The sequence below is a fragment of the Callorhinchus milii genome, unplaced genomic scaffold, assembly GCF_018977255.1.
Source record: "Callorhinchus milii isolate IMCB2004 unplaced genomic scaffold, IMCB_Cmil_1.0 Scaffold1, whole genome shotgun sequence".
Classification (NCBI taxonomy): domain Eukaryota; kingdom Metazoa; phylum Chordata; class Chondrichthyes; order Chimaeriformes; family Callorhinchidae; genus Callorhinchus; species Callorhinchus milii.
Genome location: NW_024704742.1, coordinates 83,040,158 through 83,066,527, shown reverse-complemented (window position 1 = coordinate 83,066,527; position 26,370 = coordinate 83,040,158). Strand labels below are relative to the sequence as shown.

Here is a 26,370-nt window from a genome sequence, read left to right as displayed (position 1 = left end):
TTAGTCGATGCCAAAAAAAATCCACTTGGATTTTTTGCAGCACAATTTTCATGTCGAAACCCAATCTACATCTGCTTCAATGGCAATAAAACAGCCGGTGCAATGCTGAATCCGGTTTCAATTTGAAAGCATACGAATCCCAGGACTGAGTTGGGTTAATCAGTTCTTGTAACAGTGTTAGGGTAGGTTTAACATTGCCTGTTTTTGGTTGACCAGAACCACTGCGTTGGTTCCAGTCAACCAACGGAGAGGGTGGTGGTACAGGGAATGTCATCAGACTGGGTCAATGTTACCGATGGAGTTCCACAAGGGTCTGTTTTGGGACCTCATTTGTTTAATATTTTTATAAATGATCTGGAACTAGGAGTTGCAAGGAGAGTGGCTAAGTTTACAGATGACACGAAGCTAATGAAGACAGTAGATTGCAAAGCTGAACAAGATAGGTTACAGGAGGATTTGAACATACTTGGGAATTGGGCAGATCAGTGGCAGATGAAATTCAATGTGGAGAAATGTAAAGTATTTCACATGGGGACAAAAAATCCTGAAAGGGCCTATTATTTGAACAGAAGGAAAATAATATGTATGGAAAATGAAAAGGACCTGGGGGTCCTAATTGACAATAAATTTAAGCTCTCCAAACAATGCTTTATTGTGAGTAAAGCAAACCAGATGTTGGGATGTATCAAATGATCAACAGCAAGCTAAAATGGTGAGACCATACTTAGACTGCTGTGTACAGTTCTGGTTGCCGCAGTACAAAAAGGATATCAGAAAAATCGAGAAGATACAGAGGAGGGAAACCAAAATGATTGAGGGAATGGAGGGACTGAACTATGAGGAGCGACTAAGTAAATTGGGCATGTTCACACTGGAAAAGAGAAGATTGAGTGGCGACATGATTGCTGTCTTTAGAATTCTAAAAGGGCAACACAATATAAAGCATGACAGGCTGTCCAGAATATAAAACCAGAGGACACGGCCTGCGATTGAAGGGTGGTAAATTCAGAACAAATCTACGCAAACACTATTTCAGTGAGCGAATAGTGAACCTGTGGAACAGGCTCCCTAAGAAGACGGTTGAAGCAGGAAGTGCTGATTCTTTCAAACACAGATTAGATAGCTTTCTTTTAGGAAATAACATTATGGGATATAGTACATAGGTAGTTCGGGACGTATGTGCATGGTACCACCAGGAAGGTGGAAGGCAAACTCGATGGACCTCGATCTGTTTTCACCTAGCATTTCTTACGTTCTTATGTTTTTCTAGGCAATACCTAATAATGGTTGCTGTATCTTAACTGAGACAACTCTGCACTGGTTGTGAATTCTACCCTTGCGACTCAAATTCCGAGATCCACTAAAAGATTCACCATTAACTGAATAACAGAGAAGCCTGTAGCTCAGTGGTTAGAGCACTCGCTTTGCAAGTGAGAGACCTGAGTTCAATTCCAGGCACAGGGCGAAACCTTGGGCAAGTTTCCTTACTCCACACAGAGCCTAATAATAATCCCTCCAAAACCAAAAACAATAATAAATTGGTCATTTTCAATCTACGACTGTTTGTGGGACATTGCTGTGCGCAATTGGCTGCCGCGTTCACCCACAAATATATACAGTCAATTCACTTTACAGTGTGTTCTGTGAAGTGCTTTGGGACGTCCTCCCGACGTGAAAAGCGCTATATCAAATGCAAGGACTATTATTATTATTATAAGCCAACAGTGCTCCAATGCATCTCATTTCTATCTCATTGTAAGCAGATAGGGGTGATTTGTTTATCTAATATATTGTTTAAATCAGTTATGAATAATTACATTTTTTCACCTGATCCTAAAGACCACATGTATACCTTCTCTTCCTTCCCCTAGGTCCCCTTAATGTGAGTACAATGATCAGGCTTTTTAACCTTGGATTTAAAAAAGGAAGCCTCGAATCCAATTAACTCAAACGTGCTGAAAGCATTTTATTGATAGCTCCCACCATGATTACGCCACCTCTGTGAGACTGGAATGATAGGAGCTGTTGTTATTCCAGGCATTGCACCTTTCTCCTATCAGAGTTACTGAAGAATCTGAAAAGGTGAGAGAAATAAGCTCCCACTGGATGCTAGCATTGACCCTAGTAATATCATCAGTTTCACACACATCAGATGAGCACTAGCTGCAGTGTTTCTAAGTCCCGCTCCAAAATATCACTTTGTAACTAACAATAAACAACTTCATGAAAGTATCAACATTTTTTTGAAGAAAACACATAATAGAGCCTGAAGCTATGTATTTTTAATTGTATTTTTTTATAAAAAAAGTAATCCAATCTAGGATTACAAGGATGTTTTTAAGCAGATATTTGCTTCCTTTAAAAACTGCATTACATGTTCTCATGTGTGCAGAGATCATGCCCGCTATGCTAGTTGAACCGACGTACGACTGACTCCCTTCAACAAAACATCCCCACAGATTAAATTGAAGAGGAAAATGTAAGAAATCCACAAAAGAAATGTTGACTTTTCAAGACGTATTATGGAGCATTAGGAAAAGTGTGGTCGCTGTGTTTAGTGCCGGTGTTGTAAGGGGTGGTTACCTGTGCATCTGCCAGCATGACGTCCTTGAGCATGGGCTGTCCTCTGGGCTCTCCGTTCTCCATCCTCACGTAATGCACTTGATAGCCTCGGATTTGTCCATGCTGCTTATTTGGAACAGGCGAGCGCCACGACACTTTAATAGCTGTTGAGTTCAAAGCCTCTACCTCGACTTTGCGAGGAGGACCACTAGGAACTGGAAGAATACCATTGTATTAAAAGAAAAAAAAAAGGAAAATAGTGCCTTGTCCCTCCCAGTCAGCACACTAACAGCACAGAGGACAACGTCACACTATCTCCTTTAGGGAGCTGTAGGAAAGGGTGCCAGTTCTTCGAAACTCTGCCCAAAAATGCTTTACACGTTGGAAAAAAAGAAACTCCTGAGTTGCTACCTTTCTACAACATCAAAAATGTGGAAAAATGTGAAAATACATGGATTAAAAGGCACAAATACAAAAAACAGGAAAAAAAAGGCAGCCAAGGATGATGCTTTGAATCGCAAAGCATCACAAAATACAATATTTTTTTTCCTTTTGCTTGATAAAAATGATTGGAAAAATATATTTGTTGTGGAGAAAAATGGCAATTGTCTTGGGTCTCTATGTCAGTAATTTGTTTTTCCTTTTGCTAACCAATACCTCATGAAATCCAGGTAAAAATAGTCATGGACATGACCGTCTTATGTCAGTGTGGTACAGTGTGAATTGTTTCATAAGATGTGTTATAGGTGATCCTATCAAATCAGAACGGTAGAAGGAATATTAATCGGGCCACTATCAAGAAGATCAGCCTACAAGTGTTTGAGAGGCAAAAAACCATCAGAGAATAGCACGTTTGGGATGAAAGCAATCTTGGACTTTAGAAGAACCCTGGGCATGAAAGTGATATAGAAGGGGAGTCCTCAGTGGAACAGAGGAGGGCTGGAAGCAATAGTGAGACAAAGTTGCCAAAAAAGAGGCATCAGAATAGGGAGAAGTTGTTAAGGGTAGCAAGTTGCCAATTGGTGATGTTAAGCCAACGTACCATCCTCGTCTGTGCGGATCAGTATGGGAGAGCTCTCTGGGCCGGGCCCGACCTCGGTGTGGGCGATCATAGTGAGACGGTACTCAGTCCACTTCTCCAAATGTTCCAGCAAGCGTTGTGTCGTGTCTGGCGCAATGGCTACCATCTCTTCAGCCGAGGTGTCCTCTCCGTCAGTCACCATATATTTAATGGAGTATTTGGTGATGATGCCGTTCTGGTTTTCTGCTGGTGGGGGCAGCCAACTTACCAAAATACTGGTGGAGCTTGGGCTCGTACACCTGATGTCCTGAGGTGGGGCTGATGGCTCTAATTTTAGGAAGTTGGGTAAAAGTACGGGGTGAAGTGTGGGGAGGAGGTGGGGGAGGGAGTGAGGGATCAGTGCGTAAAAGGAAAAGAATAAAATAATAACAATAAAAAAATGAAACTGAAAGTAACAGGAGCGTATCCATCAACTCAAAAGAATGTACAAATCATAGAGCAAAAAAAATAATGTGCGTCGCAAAATTAAAATTGTGACACCTTGGCTTATATAAGCAAACTTAGAAATAATCGTTCGCATAAAAGTCAAACTAGAAAATGGGGAGATGTTGAGGGAAATCAATATCTGAAAATGGAACCTACAAGTAATATTACCTACCTGCAAGTTAAGACCTTACATCTGTTTAATTCCTCTAATACTCTGTGTTTATTACCTACCCTTTGTCAACAGCTGCAAGCAGTTGGGGACGCTTCACCTTCTGCATCTATTACAAAAAGGCTACGTTCCAAAGGAAAAGATCTAAGTGAATTTGCAGGGTACCTACCGACCACACACAATGAGAGGCCTGCTTATTGACTGTAACTGGCACCCACCTGCTACTGATGGAAGTGACATACCACCCTGCTCCGGTCCTTAAAGGTCAAGTGCCAAGTGTTTCTGTTCGACCGTGAAGGCAGGCGTTTTGGTTTCATTTTCTGCACCGTTTGCCATGTTTGGATAAATCGCCTTTACCAAGTGAGCAGAATGTTTGTGGTTTGGAGGTGACACTGCAACCTCAGCTGTTGTAATATGTACCAGGAACAAACAAAAAACCCACATGCAGCAGGGAGTGAAATTGCACAAAGTGGAAATGTGTGTTTAAGGTCCTGAAAATTACTTTTGGTCGAAAATAAGAGAGGAAGCTTATAGAACTCCACTTTTATTTCCGAGAAGCACTGGTGCGGCAAACCAGAGTCCAAGCCATGTTAGACAAAAGTGGTACAGTGAAGGTCAGGACCCTTTTAGTAACTCCCACTCACTTGCAGCAAAGCAGGGTGTCTCTCTGTGCCATATCTGCTATTGACAGGGCGAGACAAGCAAAATTTCCATTAATGTGTCATCTCAAGCGCCAGTCAGCAATATAGCTGCTGAAAATGCTAAGTGGAGCAACAGGCACTGACAGTAATGCCACTTGTGACACAGTTAAGTGCTGTGCTTGCACCCTGCTAAAATTAAAGCCAGAAATCTCCACAACCTGCTGTGAGAGGAGTGCGAACCCAGGCAGCTTACGGCTGTGTTTGTTTCCACCTTTTGATGTTGGCACAATGTGTGTGCACGCATGGCAGCCAGATAATTTTCAAGGATGGAACTGCCCACTGGGGTACACACACACTAACATAGTTCCATACAAACACACACTCTCTCACACAGAAACACACACTTACCCACAACGCACTCACATAGACATATTCATCCAACCATTCACATACTCTCACTCAGACACATAAACACAAATACACAAACACATTTTCTCTCACACAGGCACATCAACAACAACAACTTGGATTTACAACAACAACTTGGATTTACATAGCATCCTCCACACCGGACGGCGTCTCAGAGCGCTTTACAGTTTAGGATCCTGGGACCGAGCCAGGGGGAAGGGGAGGGGTGGGAAAGTGACCAAAGGCGCGGTCGAAAAGAAAGGTCTTCAGCAGAGACCTGAAAATGGGAAGGGAGGGAGCGAGACGAAGGGAGTGAGGAAGGCAGTTCCAGAGACTTGAGGCATAGTGGCTGAAGGCACGGCCACCGAAGGTGGAGCGGAGAACTTGGGGGACAAGGAGGAGGCCAGACCCGGAGGAACGAAGGCAACGGGTACTGTGCTGAGGAGAGAGGAGGTCAGAGAGGTAGGGCGGTGAAGAGGAGTGCAGGGACTTGAATACAAGGGTGAGGATCTTGAAATCGATCCTCTCTGGGATAGGGAGCCAGTGCAGTCTGGCAAGGACTGGGGTGATCGGGGAGCGGAGTTTCGTGCGGTTGAGAATGCGGGCGGCAGAGTTCTGAATGAGTTGGATTTTATGGATGGTAATGGATGGGAGACCGGCGAGGAGGGCGTTAGAATAATCCAGCCGAGAGGTGACAAAGGCATGGACCAGAGTTTCAGCGCTTTTGGGGAGAGGTATTGGCGGAGACGGGTGATGCGTCGGAAGTGGGAGAAGGCGGTGCTGGTGAGGGACCGGATATGGGGGAGGAAGGATAATTGGGGGTCGAACCTGACGCCTAGGTTGCGTACGGGTTCGGAGAGTTTAGGGGGAGGTCAGGTAGATGGAGGAGGTGAGAACCATGAGATTTTAGATGTTGACGAGAGCCGAAGAGTATGGCTTCCTTCTTGTCAACGTTCAGCTGAAGGAAGTTTGAGCTCATCCAGCCCCTGAGGTCTGACAGGCAGGCTGACAGAACATCAGGGTACTGGGGGTCGCAAAGTGAGGTGGAAAAATAGAGTTGGGTGTCGTCCGCATACATGTGGAAATGTACCCCATGTCTGCGGATGACATCCCCAAGAGGGAGCATATAGATCAGAAAGAGGAGGAGGCCAAGGATGGATCCTTGGGATACCCCGCAGGTAACCGGGAGAGAGCGGGAGGAGAAGCCGTTTATGCAGATGTGAGGTAGGACTTGAACCAGGTGAGTAAGGTCTCACTGAGGTGGATGACAAGGAATGGCGGTGGAGGAGGATGGCGTGATCGACTGTGTCGAACGCAGCGGAGAGGTCCAGGAGGACAAGGAGACAAAGGGAGCCCTGGTCACAGATAGAGAGGATGTTGTTTGTGACTTTCACAAGCGCAGTCTCTGTACTGTGGACAGGGCGGAAACCGGACTGGAGGGGTTCGAAGAGTGAGTGGGAGGAGAGGTGTGCGCGAAGTTGGTTGGCAACAACACGTTCTAGAACTTTTGAGAGGAAGAGCAGGTTAGAAATGGGGCGGTAATGGCTGGGGTTTGAGGGATCTAGGGAGGGTTTTTCAGGAATTCACATCCTCACACTCTTTCATAGACACAAGCTCATTCACATATACGTTCACACACGGGCACATACAGTGAACTCCTGATAATAAGACCCTGGCTTATATCATCATACTGCCAATATCCTGGTAATATCCTATGGGAAATGTGAAATAAGCCCCAGTTTCCCTTTATTTCATCGCTTGACTAAAATGTATAAAGTCACATTCTGTACATCCCATTAAGTAAAATATTGGATACATCATCGGAATAAAGCTACCTGCAGTGAGTGTGCTGGGGCTGCTCAGCAAACGGTCATGCTGAACTGCCTGATATTGCGGGGAAAGGTTGCCCTAAGCCAGCCACGTGGCAGCTGTTTTGACTGTTGTGGCAAGATTTCTGTGAATACAAATGTTAGACCTTGCCTTTTGTGAAGTTCTGCCCGATTGTTAAAACTTTGAGTGATTTAGGTGTTAAAATTTGCAAATGGAACAAAAAGTTTATTGGAGACACATATACCGATACATAAACTTATACTGTATTTAACTTAATAGCGATTTATAATAATAATAATAATAATAATCCTTGCATTTGATATAGCGCTTTTCACGTCGGGAGGACGTCCCAAAGCGCTTCACAGAACACACTGTAAAGTGAATTGACTGTATATTTGTGAATTGACTGTATATTTGTGAATTGACTGTATATTTGTATATTTAACAAATAAATTAACAGTCGTGGGGGCCGGGGGCGTTCTGTCACACTAACAGCTGCTCTTTCTGGGCAGGCGCATTGTGTGTTGGTGAAGGCCCTACCAGCCATAGCACTCCCTAGTGGCCTCGGAGGACTCATGCCTATCCAGTCATCCCAGACATAGAGTAACTGAGTTCCTTTCCCTTGGAGTGAAGATATGTCAGGAGTTTACTGTACTTACATACAAATACACACTCTTTCACACACAACACACACACTCTCACACACATTCCTCTGCTGGTGTTTTCTCTCAGTAGCACAGCTGAGATCTCAGCATCTCACCAGCACAAGAGAATCTAACCTGTCGCAGACTGCATAAAAAGGACTTTGTTTAAAGCTCGGTGGCATTACAGACTGCCCTCAGTATTGGCGCTGGCATCAAGTACTGGCTATGGAAATAAGAGCTTGCCCGAAATACCATTAAGAACTGGAGCTTTTATTTCTCCATTAGACTTTGCAGTTGCAAGCGGGTAATGCAATCAATTCAGCTGCATAAACTCTGCAAAAACTAACAATGCTGAATGCAAACCTTGTTACACCAAAAAAATCAACTCCTGCGCGTATACCTTGGTCGAAAACATATTCCAACAGCGGTCATTGCTATTAAAAGTCATTTTAAAAAGGTGAAACACAATTACCATTTCAGTACCTTGTGCAAGAAATTCAATCTTGTCATTTGACCTTTAGGATTTCACCAAAAGTAATGGCACTTACAGTATAATAGATCATTTTGTTGTGAGGCGACCTTTACCACCATTCTCATAAATCTATGCCCAGTGAAATGTAAATCATAACGCACAGTACTCGTCTCTCTCTTTTTAAAAATACTTAAAGCAAGAACACTTTCAAGCACTGAAGGTTCACACAAAACAAATCACAGCATAGGCTAAAGCGACCAGTCATGACAAAATGCTGTCTGTGTGGTTCACCTGTGCTAGGAAGCAATGTAAATTCCCCCCACACCCATGTGTATTTATATGGTTCTTGCTTTTCTAAGTGCAATCCATCTTGTTAACTGTGATTTTTCTCTTTTTAAAATCAATCAAAGCCGCGTGCAAACCTCTTGACTGAGGCACAGAGTCAAGGGAAGCACAATGGAGGTCAACTGGGTATGGAGCTACCTATTCCCTCAGTCGCACTGCTTGTCAGATTCAGTGAACTTCGGCACTGAGATCTCCAGCTGCATGAAACATGAACCTTTCCAGGCCTAAGCTTTTCCTTTTTGAAGTAGATGCTGTTTTTATTACAATACCACCTGCCGCGCGTGGCCAGCTGCTAGTGACAGATCACCCTCATAGACTAAAAAAATACCCCCGGCATTCATTCGTCAATGAAATTAATAGAAAAAAACCTACTAGTCTCCATGGTCTGGGCTGAAATCTGTGCAGTCGAGGCACCCAGGCCATGCTCAGAGCGGGCAGCCAGACGGAAGTAGTACTTGGTGTTTGGTTTCAAGTCTTCTAATAGGTACGATGTCTTTGGCTCAAATGTGACAAATTGCTGCAGGGAGGGAAAAGAGAAAAAAGCTTGCTCATTGCAGGAAACTATGAGGCAAAGTAGAGGACACAGACATTATGCTAGATATCTGGACATCCAGGCAAGGAGTTTCCATGTTTCAAAACTCTGCCAAGGCCCGAAATTCTTAGCATGCAAGCTTACTTTATTTTAAAAAGTAAGATCACGCAGAATTTAGAAAGTGCTGAAATTCAATTTTAATTTAAAAGGGTTTTTTCCGCTCTTCTTAAAAGGAAACGATTTTCAAATTAAGAATTTTCTATGATTCTATCCAATCTGAATTCTGAAGGCACAACGGTCTCACAGGCTAAGATTAGATGAACAGTGGTGGCTTCTGGGGCCAAGAAAATGCACGTCCTCCCAATGTGAAAGGCGCTGTACAAAATGTAATTTTCTATTGTATTTATTCACATAATTTGTCATGAGAGAGAATTGGAAAATGAAAGGGGAATTTTCAAAAGTAAAACACTCTAGTTGTAAGAATGAAGCACCACGGGATCCTTAATGTCCACTTGAACAGACAGACGGATCTCATTTTAATGTCTCACCTGGAAAATGGCACCTCTTAGAATAATAGTATTGTCTTATAGTCAACAGGAATAATGACTGATTTTTCCACTGTTCTTGGAATTTCTGATTTTAATTATTTGCTCCCAGGCTCTTTAGCAACACAACAATAATAATTTATATTTATGAGGCAGCTTTCACATCAAAATGCTTCACACAACTGACTGGAAGCAATTTTATAAAGGAAATTCTGATTGTAATATACACATTAATAATAATAATCCTTACATTTGGTATAGCACTTTCTTGTCAGGAGATGGACACAGCAGCCAATTTGCCCACAGCAATGTCTCACAAACAGCCATGATTTGAATGAACAATTTTATTTGGAGGATTGTTGGTCAGAAACCAGGAGGAACTCCCTTCTCTTTTCAAAAGGTACCACTGGATCTTTAACGTCTACCTGAACAGGCAGACGGGACCTCGATTTAATGTTTCATTCAAAGGTCAGCACCTCTAGCAATGCAGGACTCCCCCAGCACTGCATTGGAGTGTTGGCTTATATATAGATCCCCACTGTAGCAAAAAGCTATCATGATTGCACTGTACCTCTCTGCCATGCTCCCCTTCTGTGTAGTACAGCTCATATATGATAATGGTGTCCTGGCGCGGTGGTGTCCAGGACAGATTGATGCCTGTGTCTGACTTCGGTTCAGCCTTGAAGTTATTTGGCTGGCTTGGGACTTAAAGAAGAAATAGAGGTGGTTTAAAGGAATTCTGCTCTTTCAGCTCTTTGCAAACAAAACACCAGTTGTTCTGCAATAACCATTCCCTCCTCTGTGTGCCTGCCAAAGCCCAGCATACACGCAAACCACAGTTCCCGAAACACGTGCTACTCTCCAACCAAAAAGAAAGGAGAACCGAAGCAAGTCTAAGTACATTTACAAGCAACATTCTATTCAAACATACAGAAATTTAAATGTAATGCAATCCACCATCATGATCATTACAAGTATCTCTGCTTTGGGTACTGGTGGGGTTGGTTAAAGGTCCACGTGAAGACTTCTTAGTGTATGGATGCACAATGGCAATGTGTGTCCAGGGTGGTGCTTGGAGATCACCAAGGAATAAGGAAAAATAATCTTCAAGTGGATGAATAATTTATTAAAGAATGTGAAGCAATTTATCAGGTTTTAGAGAGGAATTCACAGTTCAGCAATGGAATCCCTATTGGTTTGTGAGATTGGGGAACCTTTAAGCTCACCGTCGTTCCTGAGGCTACAAACATTTTCCACCATTCACAGCTTTTCCCCTTAATAAATGGTCACTTCACGTACAGCTGAGGGTTAGAAAATATCTGGCAATGCTACAATAACAGCAGTGGCACATGTGCACGTCGTTTGCACGCCTGATGTTGTGTGGCGCAGAATTCCATGACAGCCTCACTTCAAAGAATGTAGCCGCTAGAAAGAGGCAGGTCTGACAGCTGGCAAGAGTGAGAGCTCCTGGAGAAAGCAAACTATCTCAATTAAAACACTCAGCTTCCTCCTGATCCTGGCAACGGGGAGAGGCGAAGTGACTGAGTCAACCTTGCTCTTCAAAACAATGCACAGTTCAAAGCACACCACATTTATAATGTCGTGGACAGTTAAGGACTGATGCACCCGTCCTTTCTCCAGCATAACAGTGTGCCAACCTCCATGATATTCAGATATACTGAATAGAGCAAGCTTTCCCCTTTTTCCCCTTCCTTCAAGCCACTTTACAAGGCACAAGACATAACATGCTGTCAAGAATGAAACTCTCTTTTATTGCTCAATGCATATGAATAGGAAAGTATTGCAGGGAGCCTTTTGTGAATGCTGTGAATTCAAATCTAATTGCTGTCACCCAAAATAGCGCAGGCAAAGTATCGGTTATTAAGCCATGTTAATCATATATTTAACACAATTGAAGGAAATAAAGGTTAACCAGGTGTGGCTGTAATAATCAGAAAGCTCAATGAAATACATTATTCCCAGATAATTGTAGCCGCTGCTCTTGGAAACAAAATGAATTGTAACTGAAATAGTTACATTCCAGCAAATATTTCAATGAATAATCTTGTCCACACATGTTTTACTTTGTTAAGTGAAGACAAACACAATTTTTCCAGAGTGGTAATGTACAAAGGATCAAATCAAGAAGTGTCAAGATGAATATTTTTCAGCATACACATTTGTGACTGTAAAATAATCATTGTATTTGATATAGTGCATTATTATGTCCTAGGAATATCTGTACTGTAAAGATTAATCACTGTGTATTTGTAGGTGAACATGGAAACCAAAATGTGCACTGCAATGTCCTACAAACAGCTCATGAAGTGAAGAGAAGCTTCCTTTAAGATGTCCTCTGCTGCACAAATATCCTTTTTAATAACATGGACTTCCACAGAACCAACAGGAGACTAAGATGGTGTTTTTATCCATGGGTTCAGATAGCAGAATGGGTCGGGTGGTCCTAGGTGAACTAGTAGTAGAAAGCTTGTCAGACAGTCTCCTAATGACAAGCTATATGATTTTATATCTGGTTAAACTCCACTAAAACTTCAACATCCCCGAGCTTTGGCTCTCAACAACCCTAAGCCTGATACTCTCCCTAAACAGGATGTGTCCCTCCAGGAAGAGAGTGCACATTCCATCCCAGACACAGGGAAATTTCCATTTAGGTGACGAACAGATGTGGAATTCTCAGTCCGGTTTGGAAACTCTTAAGCGTGGTGATGGGTTTCTGCACACCCGACTAACCCAAAAAANGTGTAAAAGTCAAGGTTTCCTGCACAAGAATCTTCCAGGTCTTTGCTGTAATGCTCCACCTGTACTAGGCCCTCCCACTTTAAGCAGAACTGTGAGATGAAGTCTTGGAGCCCTGAGGAACTTCCTTCCCATATGATGAGACTGATGAATCGGAAGATAACATTAAGAAATAGTCACATTCAGTTTCAGACTCATCTATGTGGCTGCTCTTCTCCTCAGTCACTGACCCCTGCTGAAGTGTTCTCGAGTCCCCTTGAATGGAAGAAGATACAGATTGTCAGGCCGTTCCACAAAGGGGCCGGTCCCGATTTGTGTAGATAATCAGCCCTTACTGTAACCTCTTTTGTAAATTTCAATGATGAAGTTACTTATTGTTCAAGACCACTCTCTCCTCTGCGCAGATGTTTGCTCTTTGTCAAAGGACCTTTGTCTGACCAAAAGACCGTCTGCCAAACAATCTGTTATTAACGATGTAAGACAGAGCCTCTTCAAAATCCATAAATTCAGAGCTGTGGCAGGCAGTTGGCAGGTTTGGTTCAGCCTGAACGGTTGTGAAATAAGACACTGCTGTTGGATAACAACAAATTTCATTTTTTTGTAAATGTAACCTCGGTATAAATCTGGTTAAGCCACAAACTCACATCAGGAAAAAAAATCCCCACAAGATACACATACTTCAATTGCTGAGTTAGTTTACCCATCTACCACAAATGAACAATTCGGAACTTAAACATTGCCTATGCTGATTTGTTTTTAAGTGGAAGAAAAAGGTCATTCACGTTGCCATAGTGGTTTGTACCTGGAGTCTGCATTTGTGTCCCAAATTATACGCTCTACTCTTAAGTAGACTCTGCTGGAATTACTGCCCCATTGTGCCTTTATCTCTGCTGCAGCAGGCTGACATTGGTTTTCCACATAACAATTATCTTTGTGGCCATCCTGACACAGGAACATCAGTGACAAATTAAGGACAATGGGCAATCACATCAGCGACAACTGAGTTGAGACTCGTGCAAATTCACTTCATTTAGGATCTTTACAGCAGGTGGAAAAAGATCACTTTCATTCCCAACACCTTGTGTTGATTCAAAGCCCAAGAACAGAGGTGGACATACAAGGTTCTAACTTATTGTGCCATCTAACCCCTGACGCTTCTCACAAATCATAAATTACAAAGAAATTACGATCATTATTAACTTTGAAAGCGATGACCCCCATCTCCACTACACATATAAACAGAAAGATCATAATTGATTAGTCTTTCTATTCCAAAGGATATAAGACATTTTTATTATTGGAAAGTTGCTTTACTCTTTTCAGCCTAATCCATAGAAAAGGATTTGTTTAAAACCTTCTCATGATAAATACTTGCAATCCATTAATCTGTAACTAATGCACCATTGCATTATACTACACCATAGTGTATTCTCTCTGCCTCTTTCTCTCTCTCTCGCTATCCTCCTGTCAACATTTTCCATAGGAGATATATGCGCCCACACATATGTATATATAGGGATACAATCTACAAAAGTGAGTTGATCCAAAGCTGTAACACTTCCAGTGTTTCACAATAGCGTGACAACCCTAACATGGTCCAAAGAGGTCCCCATGGAAATCAGTCAACACCTAATTCGGATCCAGAAACCGCACAGCCAAATCCCAAAGAATCTATACTAAAGCACTATCATCACCTCATCTGACACAATAACCCACAATATGTCTACAATGAAACCAGATGCTGAAGACATGCATCAGAAATTAATGTGATCAACGCAGGAATCCTAACATAGTGCAAGAGATTATTAAATAGCCATCTGTATCTGACAGTTTCATTAAAATACAGCAAACACTGAACTTCAAACCAGCCAGGGAAAAGGCGGCAGCCTAATTATTTGCAGTATGTACAGATTGTGGATTCCAGCTTATTCTTGTTTCCAGTGATGTGAGGAAATTCATCCCAAATATATTGATTCTATGCCTCAAGTATTTTCTTGAATTCTCTGACTGGACAAGAATTCCATGATTGCATTCAGTCATGTACTTTATGGTTTCAAATACAAACTGAGTTGGTTGAGATTAGTAGGTCGATGATCAGGTTTATTTTCTGTTCCTTCATTTGTTGTTCTTGAGTTGGGAATATTATTAAGCACTTGTCCTCATCACATCTGTTTGTCCGTTATCTTCAGTAAAAAAAAATTTCCAACAATAATAAAATCAAAATATAAGGGTAGAGAACAAAGCATGATAAATAATCCTTGAATCTGATATATCACCTTATTAAATCATCAACACGTCTTAAAATGCTTTAAGGATATACTGTAAAGTGCAGTGGCTGTATTTTGAAGATGAACACGACAGCCAATTTGCATATAGCAGTGTCCCATAAACAGTTCTGAACTGAATGATCAATTTTATTTGGGAGATTGTTGGGCAGAACACCAGAGAAACTCCCTTTTCTTTTTGAATAGTGCCATGGGATTATTAACGCTCACCTGAACAGGCAGACTGGGCCTTGGTTTGACATCTCATCCGAAAGATGGCACCTCTGTCAATGCAGCACTCACAGTGAGGTGTTAGCCTAGACTGTGAGCACAAAGCTCCAATGTGAGGCAGGAAATAAAGATTATCAACCGGGTCTATGTTCAGAAATGGTAGGCAAAAAGGTAAAGGGAGCCACAAAAACAACCCACACAGGGAGGAAGGGGTTAAAAAAAGACACAATTCTTCAAGATCGCTCCATCTTACTAAAAACCTCACAATGCATCCATCAAGGGCAATACATATTCAGCCAGTTCTAAGTCAGCCAGTCACCAAGCACAGTAACTGTACTCTAGGAGGAAAGTCCATGTCTTCAGCAGGTCAATGAAACCTCCAGCACATTGCCCAAGTTAGGCTGGCTCAGAGCTTTGGCTGGCCTGCCCAGAGCGCTCATTAAACACTTTGTGTATTCTGTTTGGTGCTTTAGCAATCTTGACTCACAAACTTGGCCATAGCTTCTTAATTATTTGCCAGATCCTCGTCTTCTGTGACAACCTCATAGACTAGAATCAGTTAGCACTTCTCCATCTTGTTTTGATATATGCACAACAGGATTTGGCTCTAATCCTCTGGTGGGGGAAATCCATAACAAGGGGGCATAATCTTAAAATTATAGTTTGGCAATTTTAGAGTGAAATCAGAAAGCACTTTTTCACACAAACGTGAGTGGAAATCTAGAATTCGAATTTTGTTAGGTAAGGATATCAAGGGATCTGGAGTAAAGGCGGATAAATGGAGTTGAGGTACAGATCAGCCATGATCTAATAGAATGATGGAACAGGCTTGAGGAGATGAATGACCTAGTCGTGTTCCTATGTTTCTTTGCTCTCACAGGCTGGTAGAGGCTTTAACTTAAAGAAATTCCCTGTGGACTTTGAAATTATTTTATCCTGGAATTGCTCTGCCCTTTGATCAACATAATGTACCAATTAATACTGACAGACCAAACTCCTAAGACTTGTCAAAATGATATTGTCCCTCTGTTGTTGAAGAAGGATAAAATTCTCCTAGAAGTATACATCTCTACCAAATTGTGATTCCAAACTATCAACAGTCTGCCTTTATGGCTGAACAGTCCGGTCATTAAACTGATTTGCGCAGATCAGAATGGACTTATGTGTGCGAGACACTCTTTCAACCATGTTCACCACCTGCTTGATTCAATTCTTAGCGCATGTGTGTGGCGTGTAACTCTTGTTTGATGAAGACAAGATTTTGGACCGAGTTGAGAGACAGCATCAAATGTGCAGCTGAAAAAAATTCACAAATGCGAATGCTTCAAGAAACTAGTTTGAATTCCGGACATCTGGTTACTTGGCAAGAAAGTCAGTCAAACAAATAATTATGAATAAATTTCAAAATCAAGACATTTATCAGTGAAGATACATTAAAAACAAAGCAGCTTGCTTATTAGAATCATTTGCTTCATTAACTGGGAATATACAGTTCCTCTGATACCTGCTCTAAACATTTGTGATCACCGGGTATTACAGCTAAACATGCCCATTCTCTCGAGATTCTAAGAAAATATTTCCAAGGTTTTCTCTGGTTCGATTGTAAAACACTGATTTGGTTCAGTCCTGCTGTCTGAATCAAGCAAAGATCATCCAAATGCTGCCTGGTGCGAGCATTCATAACTGACGTGAAGACACATAAATTAAATCTACTACCATAGGGATAAGCTCAACCTGAAGTAAAAACTAGACTCAATGTGATTTAAGGACCAAGTTAAAGGAGTCGAGAATAGCGTGTCCAAATCACACATTGCTCTATGCTAGGAAACATAGTAAATTGTGAAGATGGGAGCAGAGAATTGCAAAGGGATAAGGACAGATGAAACTAATGGGCAGTACTACAGAAGATGGAGTTCAATTAATCAAAAGTATGAGGTAGTCCACTTTAGATCTAATTAGAATACATCTTAATGAGAATAGAGTAAGACTCCTGAATAAGCAAAGGAATTTAGGTATCTAGGGTCACGTGTCACTAAAATCAAGGTGCAAAAAGCAATCAGCAAAGCTACATGGGGTGTTGGGTCTTTATCTCATGAAGGTTGAAATACAAAAGCAAGGAAGCAAAGCTTCAGTTGTTCAGAATCCTGATCAGAGCTCATCGTGATTATTGTGTTCAGTTCTGGTCACCACACCTCAGGAACGATGTCCTAGCCCAAGATCCTACCATTCATAAGAATGGTACGTAGGTTGAATGGGGCTAAATTAGGAGGCGAGGTTGGACAAATTTGTACAATATTCACTTGAGTTAAGAAAGCTGAGGGGACATCTGACTGAGGTATTTATGAAGAAACTTTTTTTTCCCTGGGAACGTCGGGAAATTGAGAACAAGAGGACATAATTTTAAAACTAGACCTGAACTAACTAAGAATGAAATCAGAAAACATTTTTCACACTAAAGGTTATGGAAATGTGGAATGTGCTATCCCATACAGGTTGTAGATTCCAAGTCAATTGAACTATTTAAGAGGAAGGTGGAGTAACAAGGGATATGGTGAAGCGGGCAGGGAAATGGAATTAAGTTGCAGATCAGCCATAATCTAATAAACAAATGGAACAGACCCAACTGGCTGAATGGTCTACTCTTGTTCCTATCTTCTTTATGTTCCAATATTGTTGAGAGTGTCTGGTCTGTTCTTGCTGCATGGAGAGACAGGGCTGCTTTACTACTGTGTTATCCAAAGCTAGGTTTGATTTTCCTTTTGGTCTGAACAATCATTGCACCCGAAATAATTTAAAAAGTGTTACAATAACTGTGATCACAACAGTGGATTAATGACTTAAACAATGTCTTCATGAGCTTGACTCATTGTAACCTGTTGTAGGTTAAGCCTTAACCTATAATCCACATCAACATCTAGACAGAGATCTGCAGCATAACTTCCAAGGTTCTAAACTCAGACAACAATCTCAATCTTCTCAACACCATTACTATCCTCCGTGGACCAATATGCGATGTAAGCAGGGTCTCCTTGGAGTTGACCTGGCTCTACAGTGACTTGCTTAAAAATAAAGTGTCTTGATCGAGTCAAGCTTCTGTAGTGGTGTTAGTTCCTGGGCCAGGGTCTATGGTTTAGTCAGCTTGGTTGATAAACAGGATTAGCAGAGAGCACACAGGGTGCTGGGATTCTTTTCACTCAGCTCCTTATAACACTGCAAATCAAAGCCCTCTCAGGTAGAATGGTCCTTGCAGGATAAGCAGCAGGAAACTTGCCAGACTAAACACTCATGTTTGACATTTTCCCCATTGATTACTGTACAGTAACCTCTTCTCATACAGTGTAAGTCTAGGCCAGTACATGTTTTGTTTCCCGTAGCAGAACAGGCTAAACTAGCTGACGCTTCAACTTGATACCCAATGCAAAACCTCAAGTTAATGGCTCAGAAAATTACCAGGCTTTATCCAGACAACTCTGACTACAGAGCACAATCAGTTTAGTAACCAGATATTCAATGCCTGCTGAGGAAGTAAGACCGGTGTAATTAATATCCCACTAGCCTGCATTTCTCTTGTATCCCACTGAGTGCTCTGCATGTATTTCGGGTCAGTGAATGAGCAGAGCATGACAAGCAGACATCTGTGTTTTCTGCAATTTGAAACAATAAATAATCAAAGTATGGAGTTAGGTTACAGGCGCCCACCCTCAAAGCGTTTGAAAATGGCCCAAAAGACCTTTTTAACCTGCTGAACCCAGGCACTATTCTGCTTTTCAAAGTGTGGCGCTGATGAGCTCCTTCTGAATTATTTCTGGAAGCAGGCAAAGAATATGGATGAACTCTTTGAGTCTTTCAGCTGTTGTTTTTTCGCTTATGAATCCGGTTACTGTGTTACTGCAGCAAATACTAATATGCGCCCAGAACCATTCCAAACACAGCACTGAACTGTAACATGAACAAACTTAATCCCCACAAAGCACGCCAACGAACTGTAAACTTTTCCAATTACGCCAACCGATGTGCGTCAAATACATCAGCACACTTTAAAGTTACTAACATACAAGAGCAAAATTCTCCCAAATGACAATAACAGTCAAACTGTGATAAATTGGTTCAAAGCCACCCATATAAGCAAATGAAGACTGCTGAAGGAAGTTGTTAGGTGTGTCTGAGCAGAGAAAGTCAATGTGCTAGATGCTAATAAGATTGCTCGTGATGACATTGGTTGACCCAGGTTTGTGGGATATTCCTGGACCGTGGGTTGTATCTTGGGAACGGGGATACTTGACTCCAACGACCCAGCTACAACAGAACTGAGTTTGACCAGTACACTGGGAAGGGATTTGGAGAGAGTGCTCAGGTTATTGCTCTCAGTCAATAGTTAATTCTCTATAACCTGAGCCTGAGGGAAGTAATACCAACTTGGATCATAGTCTTCCTGCAATAATAATAATAATCCTTGCATTTGATATAGCGCTTTTCACGTCGGGAGGACGTCCCAAAGCGCTTCACAGAACACACTGTAAAGTGAATTGACTGTATATTTGTGGGCGAACGCGGCAGCCAATTGCACACAGCAATGTTCCACAAACAGTCATGGATTGAAAATGACCAATTTATTATTGGTTTTGGTTTTGGAGGGATTATTATTAGGCGTGTGGAGTAAGGAAACTTGCCCAAGGTTTCGCCCTGCCTGGAATTGAACTCAGGTCTCTCGCTTGCAAAGCGAGTGCTCTAACCACTGAGCTACAGGACTCCTATTGAGACATTGGACACATATTGAGACATTCTGGAAGCCACAATTCTTACCACTTACCACTTTACCCAAACTTGTTTAAGACATGCTCCTATTTATAAATGTGATCAAAAAGCACCACTTACTAAAACCATGAAAAATTTGTAAATAACAATTGATCAGTTTAATGGCAACAGATATGGCGCTTAAAATTTGTGGTATTTCTGAGCAGGATAAATCCCAATGACCCACAGGACCTCCTGACGGGAGGTAGACTGCATCTGAGTGGAGGCATCATGGGCTGGCGTGACGTATTTCCACTTACCTGAAGGAATCCTGCTAAGAAGTACCTCAAATTAGACCTTTTTGGATCTACCTATGCTTTGGATGGGAAAAGCATTTGACAGTGAAACAAATAGCGATAATAGGAAATACTTGTGAGTTCAACTGTTTAATGCATTGAGACTACCCTTGCTCGTGATCACATAGCATCTCATTCATTTCACCACATGGGTGCATGCGAGTCCAGGTTATTAAGACAATTGCATTGGGTTCATATCTTAAGTCTAATTTGGCACAGTAAGTACTTCATGTCTTTTTTATAGGGTGGGCAGGACGTTCATTGCATGTTTTTGCTAAATGTGTTCATATTGTTGTGATCTTCTGTGAGGAGCCAAAAAGAGTACCTTTCATATTTAACAGTGACAAATCTGAAAACTGGGTGCCCCAAATGATGCACAAACCACCTGTAATAACTTACCTCCTTGCTGGGTTTTAACCTGTATTTCAGGTGAGTGTGGTCCGTCACCAACAGAAGTAAAAGCTAGTACTCGAACAGTGTAAGTGGCCTCTGGGATCAGATTGGCGATGGTGGTCAGCATGCTGTCATCCACATTGTGTTTCTGCCAGTTATTCACATGCTGCTCCGGATCCATGGTATAATACACCCTGTAACCACGGATCTGACCGTTTGCCTCCTCTGGCTCCTGCCATTGAATCAGCATGGTGGTGGTGCTCAGCATGCGAGCCAGCACAGAGAGGGGTGGGCTGGAGGGTGCCTGCTCTCCAGTTCGTGTATCCACTGGCTCACTTGGCGGCCCTCGCCCAATGTTGTTCACTGCAACCACTCTGAATTCATAATCCGAATAAGGGCTTAGTCCTCCAACACTGTACCGCGTGGTGGCTACCCCGTCGATCTCTTGATATTGACCTTCTATTTGTTTAGGTCTGTGTTGAACTATATAGTGTGCAATGGGCTCTGGGTTTCCTGAGTCCCAAGTCAATGTGACACTAGTTGCTGTTGTTTCAGTCACAATAGGGGTTCCTGGGGGTTTGGGTAAAGCTGTAATAGAAGAACAAATTAATAAATAAATCTGTGCGTTTGATGACCTTTCGTGTCAGAGAATGTCTCAATGTGCTTCATACAACTCACTGTAAAGTGTAGTGACTGTATTTTGCACAACACAATACTGTGCACTGATATCGGTATGAGGTTCTCCTCACACTGTTATATAATATTGCACTCACTATCTATTAGTCTACATTCTTACCTTTGCTGCACCTAGCACTAATTGTGAAATTTCCTAACAGGAGAGATAAAGCTGTTTACTGTACTGCTTTATTATTGTAAGCTTGGTTAGCTTGCTTAAATTCAAAACATCTAAACTGGTTGGCAATATGCGATTTGAATTATTATTATTCAGTGCATTGAAACTTGAAATGTTATTCTGCAGGATAATGGTTCTGCATCTGCTACAGTCATGAATTGTACTCAATATTTAATCAATAAACACCTCCGATAATTTGCAGCTAATCCATGCTGGTTATTCTTGTGCTGTTCATAAGCTTGCCAATGGTTCCTTCTTAGCATTGTATCGAGTTATTTTCTCAAGAACTAGATTCATTACATTATAGCACAGCAGTAAGACTTCTAAATGTAAATACATTGCATAGGCACACACTACACGTATTATATGATATTGTATTTTAAAGAGGTGAATTATTCACCTTTAACAGTGACTTGAGAAATTGCTTCTATGACTCCAAGTGTTGACATGGCAACACAAGTATAGTTTGCAGACTCTCTGACATTGTTGAGCTCCAGAACATTTCTTCCAATCGGCATGTCATCTTCAGGAGTCAAGTCTTCTGCCCCAAGCATCCATTTCACATACGGCATTGGGGAACCCACAGCAACACAAGTGATGTTGACGCTTCCACCAGGCATGATCTCGTGGCTCGTTGGGGGGATAGAGAATCTTGGTGCGACACGGCGGACTGAAAGAGAACATAAAAAGGTAACAACATGTACAAAGGGAACCATTTCCGCACACTATACAGATGGTGTGAAGTGCACAAATGAACGTACCAATACTGAGCTGATTTATGCCCTTAACATTAAACATAGATTGATAGATTTTAAGATGGAAATAATAGATTACTATTTACTGGATGCTTTAACTATGTTTTCCCCAGTTCTACTGTAGACATTTATACACATGTTTAGATCATACCTATTAGGTTTCCACATTGGACTAAGCTACAGACTAACAATACACAAACAACATGCAAAAGATAGAATATAAATATGCACAGAAGAAAGAACTGGAGGATCAACAGCATGCTTGAGTTGAGTACAACACCAACTTCAATGCTGCGTACTTCCAGTTGATGTGAGTGAATGTGCTTGACCACATTGTCACATCAGAGCCCTGGTACACGTCATCTACAATACATTGAAAGTGCAACTCGTTTGCTCTCAGACTCAGTCAAAGTGGATGCAGCCTCAAGACCTCCCACTTACATGTAAACATATACACACATTAAAGAACAAGGCAAAGCCTGGTACTTTTAATGGGGTACAGTCGTGCAACACATGCACATGTGTTAACTGTTAGATAAAAAGCCATGCAGAAGACAATTAGGGGAAAAGAAAACACAAAGAGAAAGAAAACAAAAGAACGACAACTAAATAACGAGGAAGAGTTGAAAACCATAGTCTAAGTACTAAGAGGGAGAGGAAGAGGGGAAGAGGAAGGAACTGAATAGAAGCATATTATAAGATGCTATTACTGTAGAGTTACACCATATCCAAGACAGGAAAAGCGAGGGCACAAAGCAAAGTTTCATTAGAAGCTTTCACAATGCACTAAGCATTCACCCTGAACAAAAGCCAATGCTAGCTACATTAACACAGTTAGGGTTATTTTCATTCAATATTAGAGCAACTAATTTGTGTAATCAACTTAAACACTTAGCACATCAGCGTATCGACAGGACTCCACACACAGGGAACACAAGACTGAAATTTTAAAAAAGCTCTACGCTCAGTGTTCCTGCTCAGTAGATTCGATAAGCTTTGCTCAAATGACTGCATTCTTACTCAGAACTCAGTTTCAGTGGCAACATCTTACACGGGGCCTGCTTCATAGATGTTAAGAGACGTAGGCCAAATATAAAGGGCAGACCAGAGAAAATACTTGACAAAAATCATCTGCATGTAGTTGTGCAATTAATTCTGTTCACCATCTACAGTCCTTTCTCCCATTTTTTCTTTTGTGTGTGATAAATAATAATAATAATCCTTGCATTTGATATAGCGCTTTTCACGTCGGGAAAGCACTGTTTAGACAAAAGCACTGTTTAGATAAAACTGCTGCAAGGTGCTTTTTCAGTGACCCATTATGACCTTGTGAGCAATGATGGTTGGCAGCGCGGGTAGAAGAGCAAGCGGCTTTTAGACAGAGAACACACGCTACTGAAAGAGAAGCAGGAGGCAGCCAGTATTAACTACAGAGAACGTTATTGTTTTTCTATAGGAGGCAGAAAACTGGAAGGCGAGGGGTTTAGCTACTCATGCTTTGGAAAGTTTTGCACTACAAAAACAGGTAGTGCTCAATTTAGTTGGCTTCTCTGAACAACAGGCAGGAACACTGAGCAGTTTAGCAGACCATAGGTTGAGCGCATACAGGTTAGCCATGCATCCCAGGTCACATTCTCTTCCAACATGCCCCACTGTCTGATCCCATAAGCTCACAAAGCACCAACAGCCAAGATCGGGTGACATAACATTAATCAAAGGCCACAATGCAGCTACATTCAATTCAATTTTTTTTCTGATCATTTCAATCAATATTTCTTAAGGTGGGTAAAAAGTAAAAAACACACCAACCTTCTCGCAGCTCTGAGGGATGTAGGGGGTTTGATGCAGAACACAATGAAATGGGGAAAGGAGAAAAACAAGGGAAACACAGAGAGAGTAAAAAGGCCGTATCAAGGCTTTCAACTGCTACTAGTACATTTTATCTCGCTCTGATTAAGCCTTCCTACCTCAACTTTCAAAATCACCATTTATTTTGATGTTTATGATAGTGTCAAGAACTACAACTAGTATCATTTTGAAATTTTCATTCCATCTGTTGAAATAATCGTTTCCTTCTTCCTAGCATTACACAGACATTATGTCTTTATCTGGAAGCCGAAAAAAATCACTTGACTTGCTGGATATTTTACAATCACGAAGCCCCTCTGAGGTCAAGACTGAACAGAGAATTCGACGACAGTGGAGAAAAATTCCAAGATGGGACTAGTCTTAGCCATGAAGCACCCGAACTGCAGTAATGAGCTTAAAGCTGTGAAATTTATTCTGAATTCTTTTCGTAGTTTAAAATATATCAGAAAAGGCAATGCTTTGTGTTTTTTACATCTTCTCATGAACAAAGGGCTGGATTGGAATTAAGTTGAATGTTTGAACTTCTACTGAAAAATATTCGGTGGCAAAATTTGATGGATTTTACTGTATCGTCGGAGAAGTTACTGTTTGAAAAGTGGTGGAAGGAGATAGGAATCCGTCCATCTCCCCTTCCGTGGCTTATAAAAACCACGTTCCATCCTTGCAAATGTATCTGTTTTTATTTCAGCTTCTTTATAAACAATTCAGGCTGAAAACAAGACAGCTTTCAAACTCAGTTCATTACTGAAGTAGCAGGGATTTGCAGGTCTCTCCATAGTCCAACAAAGAAGAAGGAAAGAAAAGAGAAAAAACGAATCAAGAGAAACAATTGTGCTCTGCTCATGTTCTTTGGTAAGGACCGCGTCTCCACATCCCTTGCATCACAGGATTTTAAGTGCATTTTACACACATTCCCCAGTGCTTGGAGTTATTTGTTTGCTGATTAGTAGCACACCAAGCAATCAAGTCATGACAAAGTTCAACAAAAGGAAGAAAGGAAACAAAACAAAAACAAATGTAAAGCACAGGTTTAAAATTAATGCCAGAAAACGGAAGTTAAAGTGTAAAAAGTATATATACTTACAAACCCATTCCACAGGATAGATTGGGCTCAAGGGCGCTGGCTTTTAACCACTGTACCTTTTAAGTGCATTAGCCTGTGTGTGTTACTACAGTAAGTATAGGTCCTCTGATCCCTACTGCAATAACTGAATACATTTAGATATGTCTCCAATTCCCCCGAGTCTCTCTGAATAGCGGATGCCAGGGTTTTGTTTTTCCTACCTCTCACATATAGATTGGCAGGGGCAGAATAACGGGTACCAGCACTGTTGGTTGCCACACATTCATATTTCCCTTGGTCGGACTCTTCGCTGTTCTCTATTTGGAGGCACCTGCATAGGGGAGGCAAAGAGAGAAAAAATTATGCATAGGAGGTATTTAGCGGTTGTTGTGTTACCTCAGCTTTTTAATTTTTACTTTTCAAGTCCTTTCAACATCATGAAAGGACATGTCTGCGAGGCTCCATTCAGCGTCGATTCATTGCTTTGCTAGGGTGAACAGACAGAGTGGATGTGATGGGTAAGTTAGTGTAAAGGCGGATTTCACACCATCAAAATCGGCAAGTGGAGATTTTTTTTTGGTTGGTTTGTTTGTTTGAGATCCTGCTCTATGCATTTCACTGGTCAATGGATGGGCGAGGTTGCTTCAAAGGAGCAATGGCTTTCAGGTAAATAAAAGAGTTAACATTCAAAAAAGATCACCACAAAGATTCGGAACGATGGGAAAAGGCAGACAAGAAACATTTCCTTCAAAGTTCATTCAAAAATGGGCAGCAAAAACACAAAAAGCTGCTCAAAGCAAAAAAAAAAAAGAATTTTGGTTAGTTAAGGCATAATCTCTCAAAATACCTCTTAAAAAGTAATTCTTTTGCTACACATGCAACCTTGTAGGACATAAACGTAATTATTGTGCAACTTACAATCTTTCAGACCCTTTTGCTGAAAAATAAAAATACATAAGAGTAAATTGGATGATTAGAGAAAAATTCACACCTTTCGTCTTTATTGTAAGATCGAGGCTGGAGGCCAATTTCGAAAGAACACAAACCATTGTCGTAGGACCCTGATGGGCCCCAAGACACAGAAAAATCCACCAATGGGATTAGTAGTTTAGTGTCTGCCCACAAGATGCAAGAAAAAAAAATCGAAAAGAGCTGTCTTTGTTTACGCGGCATGTTAAAAAGGGATAAAAAAGCAGTGAGTGGTGCCCGTCCCCATTACACCTCAAAACTGGTCGCTGAGTGCCTCCGGCTGGTGTATCTTGAAGACGTAGATCGCTTGAAAAACTCGCGCAAATCCGTGAAAAAGTTGCAAAGAAGAATAAAAAAANGGTCGTAGCTGGATCAGGGAAGAGATCTGGAAAAGTGTTGATTTGAAGAAAGGGGAAAAAGAAAAAGTGAAGAAAAATGACAAACTCGCACCTCAGGGGGAGGAGGCGAAAC

At 41.5% G+C, this 26,370-nt stretch overlaps 1 protein-coding gene across 8 annotated transcripts in view; it reads right to left on the bottom strand.

Moving 5' to 3' along the window:
* Positions 1–26,370, bottom strand: part of LOC103185469 (protein tyrosine phosphatase receptor type D) — a 327,531-nt gene that overhangs the window by 82,033 nt on the left and 219,128 nt on the right. For 4 of the 8 annotated variants that reach the window (XM_042332524.1, XM_042332528.1, XM_042332545.1 and 1 more), the window contains exons 1-8: positions 25,152–25,258; positions 23,808–23,819; positions 21,644–21,913; positions 20,397–20,978; positions 10,227–10,360; positions 8,951–9,095; positions 3,605–3,910; positions 2,584–2,777 (exon numbers count right to left, since the gene is read on the bottom strand). In XM_042332524.1, coding sequence (XP_042188458.1) covers positions 2,584–2,777; positions 3,605–3,910; positions 8,951–9,095; positions 10,227–10,360; positions 20,397–20,978; positions 21,644–21,863 — 1,581 coding nt within the window. In that variant the 5' untranslated portion in view covers positions 21,864–21,913; positions 23,808–23,819; positions 25,152–25,258. Of the gene's footprint in view, positions 1–2,583; positions 2,778–3,604; positions 3,911–8,950; positions 9,096–10,226; positions 10,361–20,396; positions 20,979–21,643; positions 21,914–23,807; positions 23,820–25,151; positions 25,262–26,370 lie in introns of those variants that run through there. The other 4 variants (XM_042332534.1, XM_042332541.1, XM_042332552.1 and 1 more) reach the window with 3 other exon arrangements.